The 21,009-nt window shown below is 39.8% G+C and overlaps 1 protein-coding gene across 2 annotated transcripts in view; it reads right to left on the minus strand.

Moving 5' to 3' along the window:
* Nucleotides 1–21,009, minus strand: part of LOC117812314 (flotillin-2a) — a 28,117-nt gene extending 7,108 nt beyond the window's left edge. The window contains exons 1-9 of one of the 2 annotated variants that reach the window (XM_034683001.1): nt 20,781–21,009; nt 13,755–13,836; nt 9,129–9,219; nt 2,014–2,137; nt 1,284–1,402; nt 1,067–1,180; nt 829–948; nt 522–736; nt 93–276 (exon numbers count right to left, since the gene is read on the minus strand). In XM_034683001.1, the coding sequence (XP_034538892.1) occupies nt 93–276; nt 522–736; nt 829–948; nt 1,067–1,180; nt 1,284–1,402; nt 2,014–2,137; nt 9,129–9,219; nt 13,755–13,836; nt 20,781–20,829 (1,098 nt within the window). In that variant the 5' untranslated portion in view covers nt 20,830–21,009. Of the gene's footprint in view, nt 1–92; nt 277–521; nt 737–828; nt 949–1,066; nt 1,181–1,283; nt 1,403–2,013; nt 2,138–9,128; nt 9,220–9,692; nt 9,784–13,754; nt 13,837–20,780 lie in introns of both variants that reach the window. The other variant, XM_034683002.1, reaches the window with a different exon arrangement.

Raw genomic sequence — 21,009 nt, forward strand, 5'->3', positions numbered from 1 at the left:
GCCAACCCTCGCAGTATTTCAGAAACAACAAAACACCCCAAACATAGGGGTATTATTTTGAAACCAGCCATGTATAAATGTAAACCACAGACCTTGGGCAGAGCTTCCAGGACCAGAGCTGTCTTGGCAGCGTCTCCGTACTGCTGGTAGGCTTCAGCTTTCAGTCTCATCTTCTCAGCCTCGGCCTTTCCGACAGCTTCAATGGAGGCTGCCTCAGCTTCACCGATGAAGCGGATCTTCTCGGCTTCAGCCTGCGCCGTCAGCACCTTCTTTGTCCTAGTGATGGTTTACAGAAGGATTAAAATGACTCTTCAGTGTTTAAATTTCATGTGCAGTCAATCATGCATTGTGGCATCACTTAAATAATGAAAAAAATGGCATATTCATACATTTAATATCTCCATATGTAAGTATAAAACATTTTAAAAAATGAGTGAAAATGTTAATGTTTGTAAAATGTAATATCATGATCAGATGTCAATAATACAGAGACAGTAAGTGTGAAACGAGGATATACTCACTTCTGTCCCTCGGCCAGCTGCTGCATCTTGTATGCTTCAGCCTCAGCGGGTCTCTTCACTGTAGCGATCAGCTCCTTGTCAGTACGGTCGATCTCCTTCTCCTCAATAGTGATCTGCTTCTTCCTCTGCACCACCTCAATCTCAATCTCCTCAAGACGGATCTTCTGCTGCTCTTTGGCCGCCTGCAGCTCGTATGCCAGCTGAGCCTCTGCTTTCTAAGGAGGGAGCACATTTAATTCATACTTAAACGCCAGGTTTGATCGTTGACTATAAATTGAATCTACATTTGTAAGATATACAACCATACCTTTGTGTTCACCTCCTGGTTGAAGGAGGCTTTCTGCATCTCCAGCTCTCGTTTGGAGTCGGCCATTTTTGTGTCTGCTAAGAACTTAACGTCCATCATTTCTTTCTTGCATTCAGCTTCCTGTAAAAAAGAGAGCAGAGAAAATAACAGTGAGATGTGGTGGAAGACGTCTGTTGATTTCCTGATGTGAGAGCCATTAGCAATCTAAAGGCGGATGTTATTTAAGTGCTTGTCTTACCCTGATGCCAGCGTCTCTCTCTGCCTCTGCCACTCCGATGTCTGCATCCCTCTGTACTGCGGCTGTCTGAGTTTTGCCCAGTGAACTGAGGTAGTCCACTTTATCATAAACATCCTGCCGGGGGAAGATGAAGAGGTACAGCACTGGGAGTTATTGTAAATCAGATTAGACAAAGGGAACAGGTTGATCAGAATGACATTAACTTGACGTCTCACACCTTGATGGTGAAGCTGAGGATCTCGATGCCCATACGACCAACATCAGGTGAAGCTACCTCTCGCACCAGACCGGCAAATTTGTCTCTGTCCTGATAAATCTGTTCAACAGTCAGTGTGCCTGAAAAAGAGGGACACGGAGATTAGTGACTACCTCTTCAAATTGTTATTTCTACAGATTTGGTTATAAATTGAAACCGAGCACAGTGACAAAGGAAGGCAATATGTAAAGAGAGCACAAGGGCCAAGTTACCTATAGCTTTGTTAGATACATCACTGTCACCCACAGCCATCAACTAATATAACTCAGATTCAAGTAGCAGCTCACACTTTCTTCTGGAATCAATAGAAGTAGTACAATTTGTCTTCAGAGTCCGTTTCCTTGTGCTCTCTTTGATCAAACTGACCATCTTTGGTCTTGTTTAACATTCTACTGGACCAGAATATTTCAGCATGTTGACGGTGGTTTTGCATAATTACATATTTGTTATGCTCAAGTTGTTTTCAAGTAAACACATTTGACCTGAATAGAAATGAAACAGGGGCGACTGATTTAATTTTCTTGGCACGTTTTGACTCCACAACCCCCTTTCTGGTTTAACTGCTTCACACTCAGTCCAAATCATGGTCAGATTCTTAGCTCAATCCTTGTCTCTCTACCCTATTAAAATATAAGCACGGATGTATAAATTTAAAGAAAAAAAGATTGCATTCATTTAAAATTGAACCCACCAAGGATGGCACGCAGGTGACCCTCAAGCGTCTGCAGGATGACACTCTTGATTTCAACAACTGACTTCCCGAGGAACTGCTCACAGGCGTAACCCAGCAGCTCGTCTTCTGTCATCACCTTCACCTGGAGCCGACAAGAACAAAGACGGTCAGCTGAATACACATTCACAAACACCAGCACAAATACAAACAAAGGCAGCACATGAATACATGACAAATACAAGCACTGCTATCTCATCTTACAACTATTCACTATCTGATCAGTGAGCTTATTTCATTCATTCATCAGTAATGTAATCAAAGTACAAAAGAGAGCAAAACATTGAGATGAGAAATCAATTTAACAATAGAATGTCAGGGAGATCTTGTTAAGTCTGCAGTCTATCAGTGACATGGAGGCTTAAATGCTTAGTTTGTTTTAAAGTGCAGCAGATATCTACTGTTATCACTTCTGCTGACTAGACTGAAATCATTTTTGCACTACAATGGTCTGCTTCAACTTTTATCTGAAAAAACAAAAGGACTGTAAATACTGTCAATACATCTAAAGCAGCACAGCAGGAGCTGGGGGTGGAGTCAGGATTGACAACACCAGTGTTAGATAGAATGAACAAAGGTTTAGAAAATCTAAGCCAATATCAATGTGTAACAAAACGAGGAGATCAATTTTAAGTTAAGTGTGATTGATGACCAAATGTCTCCTACAAAGGTTGTCACTGTGTATTAAATGAGATACTAGTTGGATGGTTTTATTGTATTGATCCAAAACAAAAGGACGGGTATCCATGTCAGGACTGAAAAACTACAGGTGAGTGAATACAATGACTGTAGACATTTAATCCAGGTCCAAGCCTTATTGGCAAAGTTTGTGGAGTAAATTTGCGATGCATCAGAGCTCAAATTGATCAGATATTTAGACAATGCAATCATTCATTATCAATCACTGCAGGCTGCTGTCTCTTCTCATCTAGTTACTTTATGTGATGCAATCATTGACACCAAACCGGATCTTGGTTTATAATTTTAAACAAAGCATGCACTTTCAATAAAACATTATCCTTTCCAGATACATAAGAGTATTTTTGAGATATACACTACTGATCAAAAGTTTGGACACACCTTCTCATTCAATGGTTTTTATTTATTTGAATTATTTTCAACATTGTAGATTAATACTGAAGACAACTATGAAACTATGAAATAATCTGTTTTTGCCATAATATGGATTACAACAGTAGTCAAATAGGGCTATCCATTGTGTTCTAACCCTACCTCTGAACAACACAACTGATGGTCTCAAACACATTAAGAAGGCAAGTCATTCTACAAATGAACTCTTGACAAGGCTCATGTTAATTAGAAACCATTCCAGGAGACCACTTCATGAAGCAGACCGAGAGAATATCAAGAGTGTGCAAAGCTGTCATGAAGGAAAAAGGGGGATACTTTACAGAATCTAAAATATAAATCATATCTGGTTTGTTTAACACTTTTTTGTTCATTAAATAAATCCATATATGTTCTTTCAGAGCTTTGATGTCTTTTTTTATTAATGTACAGTGTTTCAAATAATGAAAACCCTTGAAAGAGAAAGTGTTTCCAAACTTTTGACTGGTAATGTATTCTGAGAAAGTCTTCTTCCATTTGGTATTTATAATAAAGAACATCATGCACACCCAATCACAATCCATCAATGTACTGTATGTTTCTGTTAAAAAGTCAAAAACAATGTATGTGGTGAAATATGATTTAAGGAGTTCAGTCAGGGAGAAATCATTAGTGGGATCATTTACAGTAAATCTAAACAGGAAAAATCAATGCAATGACCTGAGGTTTACACAATAACACAATAATAAACACAAGACCAATCAGGGACAGTAACAGAGGTCGCTCTGCACTCCACAAATTAAAAATGGTGTAAGACAGAAGGTTTTGGGTGAAGTTGAACTCCACTGGAGCTGTAACAAAAAAAGAGAGTGAGCTGGGTCCTTAGGCGAGAGGTCTGCACATGGTTTGTGTTTTTTTTGCAACATGCACTCAAACGGCAAAAATGAGAGCAACACAAAATCAGGAGAGATGGTCGTCATTCCAAGGAAACACATGTCTGAAAACAGAAGAGGCTGCAAGCCAGCCACACAAACACACACACAGGCCAGTCCAGATGGACAGCAGGGGGCGCCGTGCTGCAGCCCTCAAGGGAGTAAAGACTTGTGTGCAACTGCAATCTCTACTACTGACCTCCTGCCCCCCGCCCCACACCCTACATTCCCTCTGACACCACCCTTCTCTCTGTCTCCTCCAAACCCACAGCTTCTTCAAGAGACATGAAGGACAGGAAATTTAAAAAGAAAGGCATCCAAACTTTTCATGAGTACTATTTCCTTAATGTATGTTTCTCCTTAAAGGTCATAAAAACATTCTTTAAGGAGAAAGATGTATCCTTAAATTGATGTGGCTCTACAAAATAAATGAATACTAAAATTTTAGATGTGATTGACAATCAAGACTGGTTTATATTCAATCACTTTGAAGTTAGGACAATTCAAATCTGCCTGGGGTGCCTCCCTCTCAGTCTCAACGTATGTGTCTCTTTAAGTTAAGGAGCACACATATTTCCTGTTGCCACGGGACACATGCTCCACAATGGCCCCGGGCTTAGGTTGGACCAATCAAACGGTTACTTAACGGGCCTCTCTGTGAAGTGAACTGTGTGAGAGTGAGGGGCTGTTCGGCTCCAAACAGTGAGCTCATTGTCAGCATGCATGTAGGAAAACACAGAGAAGAGGAACATCGGCATGACCGTGGTTAAAATACAGAACTGATAATGAGGCTTCGTCTTTCAAACACAGACAGAGAGAAAACTGGCATGCAGACAAAAGAAGGGAAACGAGTAGAGAGCACAAAACTGTTTACAAATGGAGAGACAGAAAGTAATGATACATTTTGTTACAAGTTCTTAAAGAGAAAATCCACCTCAAAACAACTTTCACCTTTACCCCACTTGTTAACAGCTCTGTCATTAATAATGACATTTTTCTTTGAGACAAAACAAGACAAGACTGATCATTAAAGGACGGAGTTTACAATGGGCTCACTGTGGCTGCTTATGGTGCAAGTTTTAATTATTACCTTCTGATCGCGCTGAAATGACAGGCATGTAACTATTGTTGTGTACGATTCCTGCATTAGGAGACTACTCTGTATTCACAGGCAATACCTGTGTTTATTTTACTGTCAAAGCTCAGAGCATGCTAGCAAAGGGGGAGTGTCCCAAAAAAAAAGTCAAAATGATATTCTGTGAGAGGGTAGACGTGAATAAATCTGCTTCAAATCACCATTCAGGATGTGGATTTTGGAAGAAAAAAAGGAAGTTATTCCTGCTCTGGACTTAGCCGCTAACGTGAGACAAACATTCAGCAGCTTTAAAGGTACAGTGTGTAGTAATATGAATATCTAGCAGTCAGATTCATGACTGAAACACTCTCTTGCTCACCCCTCCCATTGGTGAAGATCCACAAGCGACTCAGGCCTTCAAGGACAAGAATTTCCTGTGATGCATGATAAGTTTGATCCTACCATCAAAAACTTTTAGCATGAAGTGGATGTGCCTCGGCTCTCCAGCACGTTGATCTAATGTTTACATGTTGGCTGAATATACACGGCTGCTCAGAGATCGCGTTACTTCAACCCTCTGAATCTGATCCAGAATCTGATCCTGACGGAGAGGCGCCTGCAGCAGGACCTTTCTGAACGATTGGTCATAGATTTAGTGTTTCTTGTTGTTTTATTTATCAGTATGTAGACGTGTGTCTTGGTACACAGCTACGAACATGTAGCTATGTGGCTATGCTAACTAGCGCTAGCACTTATCCATGATAAATAAAAATCATCCACTAGATCTTCAAATCTGCAGACGTGGGGAGTCAAACCGACCTCTGCCAGAACGGCAGCAGGACCTTTTATGAAGGATTGGTCACAGATTTAGTGTTTCTTGTTGTTTTATTTGTCAGTATGTCGACGTGTGTCTTGGTACACAGCTACAGCTACAGCTATGAACATGTAGCTATGTGGCTATGCTAACTAGCGCTAGCACTTATCCATGACAAATAAAAATCATCCACTAGATCTTCAAATCTGCAGACGTGGGGAGTAAAACTGACCTTTGTGTTTATTAAGACAGCCTACAACTAGCATGCCTCCCTCCTAAGCTCCTTGTTGGCACACATTTGTGCAGGTAATTAAAAAACGGGGGAGGGATTCAGTATTATTTTATACAGTCTATGGGCTGAACAAGCTCCGAGCTCTGACTCCGTGACAGACCGGATATTGTTGTTACGTAACAAAAACACGGAAGTCTGAAACGGCTCGTTTCAGCACACATTTACAGAAAGGTGGAGAAATCAAAACAGGGGCAGAATGGATTTTTTTCATTCTCGGGGGGTTTGTAGACATGCCAGGGACACATATTTCAGGTAAAGAACCATTAGAAAGTCAATTTGGCATGATATGTCACCTTTAAATATACTTGTAGCAAGAAAAATAAATGTGAAAAAAGTTACAAATAATGCTCTAAATGTGATAAAAATGTAACTTAAAAACGTGTTGTGATATTTTCAAAGACTTTTTGGAGCTAAATGTGGAGAAATATTGCGGTTATTTTCTGTGTGCACAACTTTACAAATGGCGCCCCATAGTAAACAACCACTTTTTCTGAAACGTGTGGTAACTTACTTTTGTCTGACATCTATCCAGTGGCAGCATGTACAGGCATTAAAATGACTGTGTTGGAGTCATTGGTCTTGTTGCTGACAGTCTTGTTTGTTTTTGTAGATCATGTTAAGGCATCTAAATTCATTGTAGTCTGTTCCATATTCAGCTGAAAACTTTACACAGGAGCTTTAAATGACACATTTATATTGTACCTGAGAGATCTGTGCCAAAATGTAGATCTGTAGATAATACAGTTATCACTAATGTCGCTTTTTTATTACCCTGGTTGTACACACAGCTGTCTGGAAAGTAAACTATGCTTGTCCATCTGGAGACATGCCTGTTCTGCGACTACCCAAGCATGTTTTGTGCGGCAAACAGCAGCTTGGCATGTTCATTAAATAACTGGTCCTTTTTTTCTTCCAGCCGCTTTACATGCAGGGTGGTCTGCACTGTGAGCAAAAGAGCAGAAACTCTCACCTCTCATCCTACTAATGTGCTCAGATAGGGAGCAACAGTTGCAGGGCACAACGAGGAACTCTTCGCCTCATATGTCTTTGTAGTCTCCTATGTTGTTTCAGAGTTTTCACAACAAATAACCTCCTGCAGCAACAGAGATGTGTGAGAAAACACATGCAGGTCGAGAGCAGGTTTGGAGCCTCCTGTGGGATATCTACTCACTGAAAAATGTTGTGAAGAATAAATCGATTATATATTCATTTATATCCTCCTGTTTTCAGGGGTGGACAGTAACAGGGTAAATTTACTTGAGTTCTATACTTAAGTACATTTTTGAGTATCTGTACTTTACTTGAGTATTATTTTTGGGGGAACTTATTACTTTTACTCCACTACATTCAGAGGACAATTATTGTACGTTTTCCTCCACTACATTTCTATCATGCTCTAGTTACTCACTACTTTTGCTTTGAAGTCAGCTCATGAATTTCCTTATCTTTTCTGAAATCTGATCCCTAAGATAGTAAAATGTGTTTGTGTAGTTCTGTTTGTCTCAGTGGTTTAGTCGTACCTGTATATCGTGTGTCTCCACGGTTGAACGTGGAGTAAACACAGAGCAAATTTCACTTAGATCAGGCAGTTCATGTAGAGGTCGTAATGATGGCTATAATTCTCCACCTTAGCACCCATGTTAATATCTTCAGCCCGTGTTAGAGGGTTTTGAAATGAAGAATGATACGTATCGTTTGAAATGTTCTCCCTGTTTCCCACTCTGCCCAAACATACAAATATTTGTAAACATTTGTTTCATTCCAGGTGAACATTTCAAACTAAGTTGTCTGTGCTTGGAGTAACTTAGTTTCTGTTTTTATTCCATGGTATAGTTTTTAGAGATTTCAAGTAATGGTTTCTAGATAAACATAATGTAACAGAATGTACATCTATGTATTCTTGACTGCCATCATGCTTTGTGAAAATACAAAGTTTTGAGATATTTTAAAAAGTACTTTGAATACTTCAGTATTTTTAAAAGCAAGTACTTCAGTACTTTAACTCAAGTAATAATCTGACAGAGCAACTTTCACTTGTATTTGAGTAATATTTGATCAGGAGGATCTGTACTTTGACTTAAGTAATGAAGCTGTGTACTTTGTCCACCACTGCCTGTTTTTAACTCTAGAATCTATATGGTGTATTTTGGGAATAATTTGGGGTCTTTTTCATGCTTTATTAAGAAGACAGGATAGTGGGTACAGTCTGAATCAGGGATGAGGGAGTGATGGGTTGACATGAGGCAATGGCTGAGAGAGGTAGCCTTCTCACAACTTGCAGCAGATTTAATCCCTGGGCTAAGAGGTGAGTTTTTTTGAAGGTGGATTTTCTTTTTTACATCTCAAAGTTGTCAGCCTATAAAAATAACATGTCACACAAAAGATCAACAAGCAAACAGCAGACAATAATAAAACAATAAACGCTGACAGACACTGCCACTCAAATGCACATCGGTCAGTCACATTACGACCAAGTTCAGACTGAAAATAACACTGTGTCATCATAACATGAGGGGGGTTTCAATAGTGTGGGTGTGCAGGCCGCAGTGAGATGCTGACAGGCAGACTGGGAGGACCAGTTTGAAGGATTGACAAACACAAAGTGTGTCATTGAACTATGTGCTACTGTCAGTCTGAATGCTGGTCAGCTGAGTTTAAATAGGTGCATTGTGCCTAACATGAGGGTTTATCATGCAAACATCATTTCAGAGTCTCAATCAAAGTACAGGTGTGCATCTTCACTTTGGTCCTCCATGTGAAACCCCACCTGTGCTGTGATCATGGGGCGATGCCGGAGGAAAGAGGAGGATGGGTAAAGAAAGGGGTGGGTGGGTGTGTGTGTGGGGGTGTTAGTGGAGTCTGAACTGGCATTCCCAGGAAAGTGTGGTGATTTACCTGAGCCACCCCAGTGACAGTAATAGCTACACCCTCCGCTGTCTCTACATCCTCACACTTGGGCTGCAGGGTCATAATCTCAAGCGTTATCCTGTGAAGAATGTGGAAAAAATATAAAATAAAAATTGACAAAGCAAATGAAGGGAAGGGCCGAGAACACAAGGAAAAGAACAGGACAAAGTGAAACCATTCACCCAAGGACTCCAGATCACTAACAACGGAGCAAGCGAGACGCTACCAAGAATTGAGTTTTTTTGACTTCGTGTTTCAAATTCAAATTTAGACTTTGCATAAAGTATCCCATTTGTAGCCATTTTTAAAACCTTCATTGCCCCGTTGCCAATGGTGACTCAGAGTTGGGCTTTATGGTGAAGCCCATGTGAGCGACAGCCGAGTGTCCCCCTTCTGCTGCCTAAGAAAAAAAGCCATGAAGGTGAGAAAAACAAACACACACAGACGTTAGCTTGTTAGTTACACCCTTTTCCCTGAGTCTTCCTTTGCTCTCCAGCACCGGCCGCTGGCTGCTGTTTTGTTTTTAGGGGGGAGTCTTTCGGGATGCATTACCTGAGCCACCCCTGTCACATCCAGGGGAACACCCTCCGAAGTTTCGATATTCTCACAGCGACAGAGGATGGTCATAACCTCCAGAGACATTCTACGCAGGCAGGCAGGCAGGCGGGAATAGCAGAGGCAAAACAGTAAGTTGGACAACAGCTGTTAGGAATGTCAGTAACCAAGATTAAGAGGAAGAGAGGACAGGGGAGGGGAGGGGGGTTAAGGACACAACCTGACCTCTTACTTGTGCTGCTTTTTGCTCTGAAGGCTACACGTCAAATACATTTTCTCAAACATGGTTTCTGCCTGTAAGGTCCTGTCATGATGATGGGTGTAAAAGGTTTTATTCCTCTGTAAAGGTTTGTTTTAAATAATTAATTGATGTTATAACACCATGACGGGCAGGTTGGATGACAAATGTGGCTTCTGTAGCTCTGTCTGCACCGGATTAGGAGGAGCAAACACTGACATAGGAGTAATTTATCTTTCAAAACCTGTAAGTGTCTGCTTCAATTCAAGTCAAGAAGCTGATAAGCTGTAAACTATGACTCAGAGGATCTTTGTGGTTTTGTTGAATGTCTGTTGTAGTGAAGTTTGAATCAACACACGTATATTCATATCGCTTCAATTCACAAGAAATTTAATCTCAAGACGCTTTACAAAAGAGCGATCTCGACCATACTCTGTTAAAAAATTGAACCAATGATGAAGTGCAAAAACTGCAACTCCTTGAGTGTCCACTTGAGGCTGGCAACAAAGCCAAAGAGCCTCCATGAGGTCCCATGTTAAAATGCCCAACTTGAAAGCATAAATAAGCATGTTTACAGTTGTTTATTGTTTGTATGATGTTGAATGCTTTTATGGACAGTATAAAGAGTACAAAGAATAAGAGTAAGGGTTATATTCATATTTGCAAAACAAGGGGCATACAGTTAATGATTCATGTGCACAGATAATGTTAAAACAGAGCTTTTTAGAGCTTACTGTATTCCTCTTTATACTTCCCATCTGTGGTGCAGTTACAGTAGAACTAAAATGAAAAAGCTTCAGGTAACATATAATAATGCATATCAAATTTTCCTTAAAATACCAAGATGGACCAGTGCAAGTTTTATGTTTGTATCAAACAATGTCCCTACATTTCATGCTGTACTGAGAAATTTGACGTATAAATGTATGTGTCACTTAGCTGATTCAGAAAATTTAATTTAAAGGAAGCTCACTCAGCCCACATTAAGTGACATGGTATTTTTCTTGCTTTTGGAAACATTGGAAAAAATGCCTTTTTATGCTCTAATCACAATCAATGTGTAAACTGTTAAAATATGATCTTTTTTATTTCTTGCTGGACATGTATTTTAACTATTATTAGTCTTTCATATTACTCTTGTGCTGATATGGACCTATGGGTCTGAAATAAAGTCTATCTATCTATCTATCTGTCTGTCTGTCTGTCTGTCTGTCTGTCTGTCTGTCTGTCTGTCTATCTATCTATCTATCTATCTGTCTAACTATCTGTCTATCTATCTATCTATCTATCTATCTATCTATCTATCTATCTATCTATCTATCTATCTATCTATCTATCCATCTATCTATCCATCTATCTATCTATCTATCTATCTATCTATCTATCTATCTATCTGTCTAACTATCTGTCTATCTATCTATCTATCTATCTATCTATCTATCTATCTATCTATCTATCTATCTATCTATCTATCTATCTATCTATCTATCTATCTATCTATCTATCATGTGTAACATGACACCTCTACAACTTAAATATTCCCTGTTTCTTTTCTCTCTGTAAATGTTTAGGAGGGCAAAGAGCAAGATCCATGGATGAAAAAAACAAATCAGTGCTGACAGGACTTCTGTTGGTTTGAGATAACACAGGAATGTCAGCTACAACATATCACTGTCCTCCACTTCAGCTCCAGCTGGATAGTTGATGGGATATTATGTTTCAGAGCGTATAAAGAAGCCCGATCTACTATTAAAAAAAATAAAAATACACTGATTGTTACCCATTGATGTCAGAATCATGGGACACTAGAGGCTGATTGTAGCAGAAGAGGAGACTCTCTGGCTAACAGCTCCACCTCCAGAAGAATTAGATCAATGAGTCACAGGCCTGGACATTAACATGATTACTGCATCACAAGCGGGAAGCCACACAGCCTCCCTCTGTGTCTATTGAGCTGCTCAGCTTCTAGCTTATGCACACAGGGCTTTTAGCCAAAGGGGGCCATACACAGGAGAAAAGTAAGATCCTCTCTCCTTATTTTATCAAACTGCACATGACCAAAACACTGGGCGAAAACAGACAAGAAAGGATTCCCGAGGCAGCCTGTGTCTCTAAACGGGATTTTTATGTCCAGCCATGCATCAACTTTATTTGACTGTCTACCTTTAGGTTTCCTAGCAACTAAAGACAAAGAGCAGCACTTAATGGGAAGTGGGTTAACCCGAAGGAGACACAGGCTGAGACGGGGTGAGATCGACGTCAGACGAAGCAAAGCAGGTTAGCAAAGTAGAAACAAAGAGGCAGGCGGACACCAAATAACAAATCAATGAAAACCAGGAGCTCAATGGAAAATGAATAACAACATAGCTTTGATCAGCATCCAAAGATAACTGAACTATTACTCTTACAGATGTTTGGATATCATACGCTTTAAAAAACTCATGCGATAAAGGTGTTCGAGTGTTAAAAAATACAAAACACATTCATTTCTGGTCAGACGGGCATCAAATATTGTCACTAAAATCTGATCACATGGCAGTTCAGACTCTTGAGATAGTTAAAACACAAACAGCCGCTCCACTGAAGTTAAATGAGGTCAAACAAACACAGTCCACACAAAGTCTCCCTCTGACTCAGCTGCAAGTTTATACGCCTTCATTAGAACTTAAAAATCTGATAAAAGAGCCAATTATTTTAAACTTCTTGTTATCTTTCAGCTTAAACACGCCTAAAGAATAACTGTGTTCCCTATAGTTTTGTAAACATTGTGTACTTAACATTGCCATATAGCATTGGTCGTTTTTCCAGCTCCCTCCAGACTGGTTTGATGGAGCTACGTTTGAAAGCAGCCTCCACTGAAGAGGTGCTGTGTTTACATATTCAGTAAACATTTGTTCTTTAAGATTCATTTCTCGTTAATAGCTTGTTCATTTTTCCTTGACGTGGATAAGCATAGGAAAATAAAATCCTCTTGGGTACGTCAAAACTAATTTTCCTGAGTCTAAGCAGTTTCAAAAAGCTTACGCTGAAATATCAAAAACATTTATACTATAAAATGAAATTATTTTCATCAGGCATTATTCATACTCTTGAGTCTATAAACAAAAACTACATTTGTTGTGAACTTCTGTCAGCCTTTGATTATGTCCTTCAGAGTGTTTTGAACACCAGGACAATGTAAAGAGGATTCACTAAAGATAAACTACAGATCAATATAGGGCTGGGCGATATGGATCAAAAATATCTTGTTTTTTTAGCAGTGTTTTACAATATATATCTCAATATTTATTTCTGTACAGAAAAATTCTGCATTTAGCCTTAAGCTTTCAAATAGATCATTTTGTGGTCAATAAGCATATTATTGTACGTGGTTATTACTGTTAACAATCTTTTAAACAGGCATTAAGCCTGGGCAGCTGTATCAATTCATTCAACACTGCACTCACTAATGGCCAGATGAAGTCTGTGACCAAAGCGCAACATAACTATATCAATATGTGCAATATTGTCTTACTCTGTGTCTTGTTTTCAAATATATTGACACATCTTTAAAACTCGATATCTCGCCCAGTCCTAGATCAACAGAACTTGTTTATGTTCACAAGGCCACATTTCCATGCATGCTGTGATTAAAAGCCTGTTCATTCTCTAGTGTTCTCGAGACAGAACAACATCTAATATCTGGATACAATTTTCTGACCCCTGAACCTACAGATAGTATTTTCCTTTAAGCGTTCAGACAAAGTCTGTGAGCACGATCAAAGACTTGGCAGCTTGACACTGAAGCACTGTGGTCTGGAGCCAGAGCTGAATGGTCTTACCTCTGGATGTCAGAGATGAGCCACCAGGCCCAGGACCAGCCTCCCACCACATACGTCTTCTGATCTGAGCCACAGCAGCCACCTGTGTGAGAAGAAACAGAGGTCACATTGTTAAAATCAAACTGTAACAGGATCTGTTCATAACAGTCTGAAGAAAACAGCTTTCTAAATAATCAATCTGAGGTGGATTTTGTGGAACATTATTAAGGATAATGGTGGTTATAGCGTGTATTAAACACTAACAAAGGACAGGTTTCAGCATCAAGCTTAGCGTTTAAACAAAACTTCATGGTTTTTGTCCAATCTCACCATTTTCAAATCCTGTTATCACACATGCACAAAACTCTTAAACACCCAACTTTGGAAATCTTCGCGGTCAGAGCTCATGAAATGTTCGGGTGTGTATATTTAAAAGAGGCTACAGTAACACAAGCCTGCTAAAATCTTGGTTTATGCTACTTGCAAGCCATCTTCTGTCAGTTACTACAACAGCATCATCTGGCCTTAAACTCAAAGTAGTAGAGGTACTGAGAAAGATCAATCCGACAGTAACCAAGTTCTCATATTCTGCTCATGGTTTCAAGTGATCACATGCTCTTCACAAACTCATAAAAACAAGCTCCCTTCTTCCAACCACAACACCACAATGCATGTTCCTCTGGAGCTTTCACTGCGTCTGCTTTCCGCTGCCACTTTAAGTCTCCTCCCCTCCCACTCACTCACACTCAGACACAGACAGTTATCATGATCCACTGTGTCACTACAGCCAGGCTGTATTTGTTTTTCTTTGTGTCAACAGGGCCAGATGTGCACCACCTGTGTTCTCTGTGTAAATACTTCACCATTTCTCACTGATTTTTGATAAGTCTTGATCTAGAACATTATCAGCCTTGATAAATGCCATCTGTACATGTTGGTACAGAAATGGGTTTATTGTACTCTGACAGTTCATGAACCAGTAAGTGATGATGCTCCGATGAAGCAACTTGACCAACATTAAAAACACCTGGAAAACCATCTCCTCATACACAATACACAACAAACTTGTTTTGGACATTTTCAACAGGGACAATAAAAGTTTGGCATTTTTGAAAACCAGGGCCTAACCTGGGAGACTGACTGATTGTGATCGTTTAATGGCTGCAACATCATCTTTGAGGGCTAATGCCTCTGATCAAAGTAAGTCCATTGAGAGTAGTGTTTTGTCAGACAACACCACAGAAAGATGCTTAAAGATTGACCTTTTTGTTGTAACCAAAACAACCATAACACCTCAGTTCCATCTTGGAACCACAATGTCAGTGTATTCGTCTCATTCACACTTACAGTAATTATCACCATGACACAGTTTATCAGTAATGGTTTAATATAACGTGACTGATCAGTAAGTAGTCATCTGAATCATCTTGAAAGCCAAGAAACATTTAGAGCAGCATTGAGACATACACCAACTTAATAAGAGTGTGTTATACTTATGGTTTACATCTCTTTGTTCTAACACGTATTGTTCAGCAAATACATCCTAAGTAATCTCCTTGTTCTACTTGTACTCTCTTTTTATGAAAATTACCAACTTAAAGTCTTGTGTTGCACCAGAAATAAATAACCAAAGCACATGTAAAACCTCTACTGTCACTTGTGCCTGGACATTTTGAAAGGAAAACACTGTATACAAGCAAATTTAGTGGTCACACTAGGATTAGGCACCCTAAAAGATTACATCTACTACAGCCTGTCTCAAAGATTTCAGCTGGAAACTTTCTTTACCCATCGGTAAAACAAGACCCCAAAACATGCAGCAAAACCCAAGGATGTAAGTTTCAAAATACAGGAATCCCCCTTTAACCACACACAGAACACAACACTGATTTCAAAACCTCATGTGATTTTCAATCCAAGCACTGTGGAAATTCACAGTAACACTAGTTTTGTAGTGAGAGTCAGATCTCTCCAGATAAGTTTGGTAAACTTGGCATCACATGCAGTCCCCCCCCCCTGGCCCCAGTCTGATGTTTTAATCTCCAGTGTTTAGTGTGACATTCTCAGCTGTCACGCGTTAACTGACAGACAGAGGGGGGAGATCTATCTTTACTGACAAATACTGACACCACAACCACCAGTTAAAGCAGGACTCATAAACCCACATACGACACACACACACACACAATGTTCGACATTTCTGTCATCAGGGCTACTGCTAAAACGACTATTTTAGGGTCTTTTAAGGCATTTCTAGTCAAACACATCGTTTACAATGAACAAATAGTTCCCTTTCCTGGTGTGACTGAACGACATCCCTCAGGAAATAGAAGTATAACAATGTGCTGAGCAGGGAAAGGACAGAGTACAACTTGGAAAGTGACCAATACTCAACTCAACTCAACTTTATTTATGTAGCACCTTTCATACATAAAAACACGCAGCCCAAAGTGCTTCACAGAATAACAGAGACAGAAAACTACAGCAATGGTAAAGTTATAAAAGGCATGATTATAAATAAAATACTTAGACATAAAATAAAATCAATACCGTAAAATCAATAAAATAAGTAATAATGGAAAGAAAAGTTTAAAATAAGGTAGCATTAACAAGATCAGATGGATACAATAAATAAATAGATAAATAAATAATTAAATAAGATAAATATATGTTAAAGCAATGATTCAAATAATAATGGCTAAAATAATAAAATAATAAAGATAATTAAATAATTAAGTTTACTCTCAGTCTGATGATGACAAATTGTATTATGCTGTCATTTGGTCTTTGTATTGCCAGCTGCCTGTTACTTATCAACATGTGTCGAAAAATAATAGATCAACAAGCTCCCTGTATACTGAAACTTTGAACCAGAAGCTGCATACACAGAGAGAGGGTAGAGACTAAAGATACAATATAACATATTCTGTAACAACATCATCTATAAATACAGACTAGAAGTGTGGTTTAAATGTGTGTTGCACATGCCTTTCCTATTAAAACCCACCCGACACATGCCAAATGTCACTGCCCACTAAAGCTGTAACAGGCTCAATACTATGAGCACACTTTGAGCTTACACACCATTTTGGCTCTCCATACCATACCCCCGGCATAACTGGGATTCCTGACGGCGTTCACTGCACAAGGGTCTGAGGAGGGGCTCCATACGAATGAATGAGAGTTTACACAAGCAACAGAGTCCTGTCACAACAGGAGTTTGCAACACACAACCTCCCTAAACATAACCTTCTTTTCACAAGTGAGGAATTACTCAAACCTTGAAATCAAGACGAGCAGCCCAGTCACCGCTGCTTCCGGTCCTCTATGTGTTAACTGACACTCTCTCAAAAGTCTGTTTACAATGGAAAATCCCAACGCTAGTTCTCTCTTCTTTGGATTAGACTAAAAAAGAGCCCTGTCAGATCCAGTTACAGGAAAGCTTTATGCAATACACACTCATAAAGTAGGGCAAAAGTTTCCAACACAGATAAGGTCAACAAGTGAAGAAAGAGGGGCCTGAGTCTGCCATAGATCCACATCAGTTGATATGATTTGGTTTTACTGTTACCGAACATTAAGATAAATAGTGACACACTGTAGGTGGTAATCTGAGACGTCTATGGAAGCCCTAAGTGGACATGCAGTCACCCATACATCTTGTTGACTTAGTTTTTCATGATAACAAGTTCTTCCCGGTTGTTTTCTTCCTTCCGGCCTCAACTTATTTATCTCTTTATCAAAAGATACCAAAGCTGGTATTCCTGTGATGTGACATGATCAGAACTCATATCCTCAGAGATGCAAATGCACAGAACAAACATAGAAACAGGATCAATTTACCTCTTTAGTTTGGGCAATGACAGCACACAGTGTCACAGTACTCAGCCTACTGTTTTGATTTCTGAGTCCGTGTGAAATTATCCGGAGCAAATACGTTTAGTTAACTAGAGACCGGGGATGTTCCAAGGCAACTCATTTTTTTGTTGTTTAAATAAAAATGTAAATTTCGAATAACCGACTGGTTTCGAGGTCAGAAATCACTCAGAAAAAGGTTGAGAATGGGCCCAATGTTTATCACCACTAAACACAGGGTAGCAGAGTCTGCAGGTTCACCATATTACATTGGTTTGAGGCTAACATCAGCAGAGCTTAAAGGCCAAATTCCACCAGATCTGTCTCTGGTCTGTCACGGCACCAGATCTGTCTCAATCTTTGCGTCGGTGTTTCTGTGACGCAGCATGTGTGTGTTTACATTTTACAGCTAGGCTCAGACTCTGGAAATACCATAGACTGTATAAAATATGGACGTAGTATTCATGACGTCACCCATCTGTTCCTGAGAGCTGTTTTGAAGCAAATCGACGGCAGCAGCCATATTGGTAATGCGGAACTCAACTAGGCAGAGTGTGACGTAGTGTGAGTCTCTTAGCCAATGGCTGTATGTTCCCGACCGGGAGTCACGTCAGTCATGTCCTTATTTGGGCAAAACTCATAATCTTAATATCTTCTTAACCGTCATGTTAGAAAAAAATTTACCCCCCGTACAGTGTGTGCCAATAGAGAGATTAGCGTTGTAGGGCCAAGCCGTTTTTTGAACCAGACTGTAAACATGTTTATTAATGCTGCAAAGATCGTCTTTTTCCCATTCATATCTATGTGGTTTCCGGTGTTTCTGCAGCCAGCCTCAAGCGGATTTTCGATCTATTGCAGTTTATATCACTTCCGCATTGGCTTCATCGTTTGAGACCGGAGTTTGCCGCTTGGGAAATACGTGTGTTGTAGTGTGAGATTCAGAAACGGAGAAAACCGCTGCGACTGTCACTAATGTTTTCTTCTTCTTTTGCTATTTAATGCAGTTAGTATTCTTCTCCTGTTACTTAAAGCCGATCTTTACAGCAGAAATAAACATGTTTACAGCCTGGTACAAAAGACGTGTGTAGTCTGGATAGCTCATTTCTCCATCGGCTCACACTGTGAGGGGGATGAATTTTTTTGTAACGCGGCAATTTCGAAGATATTGAGATTACAATCTTCCAATGAGAGACACAGCTGACTTGACTGACAGGCAGGAACACTGTAGCTGTTGGCGAGGAGGCTCAAAGCCCGCCTCTTTACGTCACAATCACTTGACAGCAGCAATATGGCTGCCGCCGCCGATTGGTCTCAAAACAGCACTTCAGAAACAGATGGGTGACATCACGGATACTACGTCCTTATTTTATACAGTCTATGATTACAAACAGGCACCGGTGAAAATGAAGAAAGGTAAACTGCATTAACTCTTCGATTTTTACTAAGTGAACAAATATTAAAACATTCGAAAATCAGTGCTCCAGCCCTGGCAAGTCGCGGGCAGCTGCATTACAGATTAGACACGACATATGACCAGCATTTTTATTTATAATTATATTATAATTATAATGATTTAACTGCCTCGTAATTCTGGTGCCAACTAGCAAGGGTGAGGTCATCAAGTTGACTAAATGCACACATCCTTTAGAAATAATAATGTGATTCAACCATAGACTGTATAAAATATGGACGTAGTATCCGTGACATCACCCATCTGTTCCTGAGCGCTGTTTGAAAGCCAATCGACGGCAGCAGCCATATTGGAAATGTGGAACTCAACCAGGCATGGTGTGATGTAAAGAGGCAGAGTTTGAGCCTCCTAGCCAACAGCTATGTGTTCCCGTCCGGGAGTCAAGTCAGTCATGTCCTTATTTGGGCAAAAATTTTTAATCTTAATATCTTCTGAACCATCGCGTTATAAAAAAAGTCACCCCCCGTACAGTGTGTGCCGATAGAGAGATTAGCTACGTAGAGCCAAGCCGTTTTTTGAACCAGGCTGTAAACATGTTTATTAATGCTGTAAAGGTCGTCTTTTTTTAACTGGTGTCGATGTGGTTTCCGGTGTTTCTGCAGCCATCCTCAAGTGGATTCTCAATGAACTGCAGTTTATAACACTTTCTCATGGGCTTCATAGTTTGAGACCGGAGGTTGCCGCTTGGATTCAACCTTTAAATTCTTAAGTGTCAACCAACTCTTTTAACCCTGAGATGACAAGAAAGAGTCACATTTTATCCCATGCAAACAGAGAAAATAAAATGTATGGCTACGTGTCCACCTAAGGCTTCCGTAGATTTAACACACAGCTGTTTGCTTCCTTTAACATTACAAGGATCTTAGAATGAAAGTATACAAGAAAACCTGCTGCCAGTCTTTGGTACCAGATTGTAGATTTAAAAAAAGTCCTCTAATTGTATGTGTACATGATGGGTCTGTGTGGGATTGAGACAAGTCTTGTGTACCCTGTGTCATTGGTACATCAGCAGATGAGTTTGACATGGCTTCTGTAGCAATCTAATTAATTTTGCTGTAGTCCCTCCTGCAGCAATGCTCCACCATATCTACCACCACTCCACATGGAAAAAAAACACCATGTAACAACACATTAGTTAACCTGTTCTACATCATCTCTTCTAGTGAGCCCTATTTGCTGTGACAAAAACACATATGAAAGCACTTAGATGAGCAAAAAATATACTTTTCATAACAGACGCGGAACCAAAAGCCACTTGACCACAACCACTGCAATATAGAGACAACACTTAAAACCCCCACTTCAGCATTACAGAATACATGTAGATTAGTATTTAACAGAGAAAACAGGTGGCTTTATCAAGAGAAATTATAAGAGAGAGAAGAATACATTGTGGATAGTATGGCTTGCCTCTTAGTTGTCTTTTACCTACTGTGTGTCTTATGATATTTTGAATACATTTTACATTTTAACGCGTAAAGAAAATGTGGAAATTAGCCTTTTTTCTGTCCCATTAAGGAATGTATCTATCGACTGTGAGAATACCAAACGGTTAGGTTGTTTGTTGCATGTTTGTGCAATGTTAGGTATCTAAACACTGTTTAAAAGAGGTCATATTACTATGTTTAAAATAATAAAAGAGTTTAAATGATCTACAATTTCCTCTCTGTGAGCCCTGCGTCGAGGAGCAGGGACACATCGTCCCAGCGCGCTAACATTACCTGAAACCACCAGGGCCTCGTTTGGTCCAACGGTGTAGCAGTTTCCCATTTTACCGACAGAAAATACTCGTCTCCAAACCTGCTCGAAGCATACAACGTAATTTTGCCCTAAAACACTATTTTCCAACGATTTTCTCCTGCAGCTCTCAGTCGGTAATCGATGATTTTATTTTTCAGCCAACAGTCGAGCAACGGCTGCGTCAAGGCGGATGTAGTTATGGTAACAACT

Source organism: Notolabrus celidotus, chromosome 5 (assembly GCF_009762535.1).
Source record: "Notolabrus celidotus isolate fNotCel1 chromosome 5, fNotCel1.pri, whole genome shotgun sequence".
NCBI lineage: Eukaryota > Metazoa > Chordata > Actinopteri > Labriformes > Labridae > Notolabrus > Notolabrus celidotus.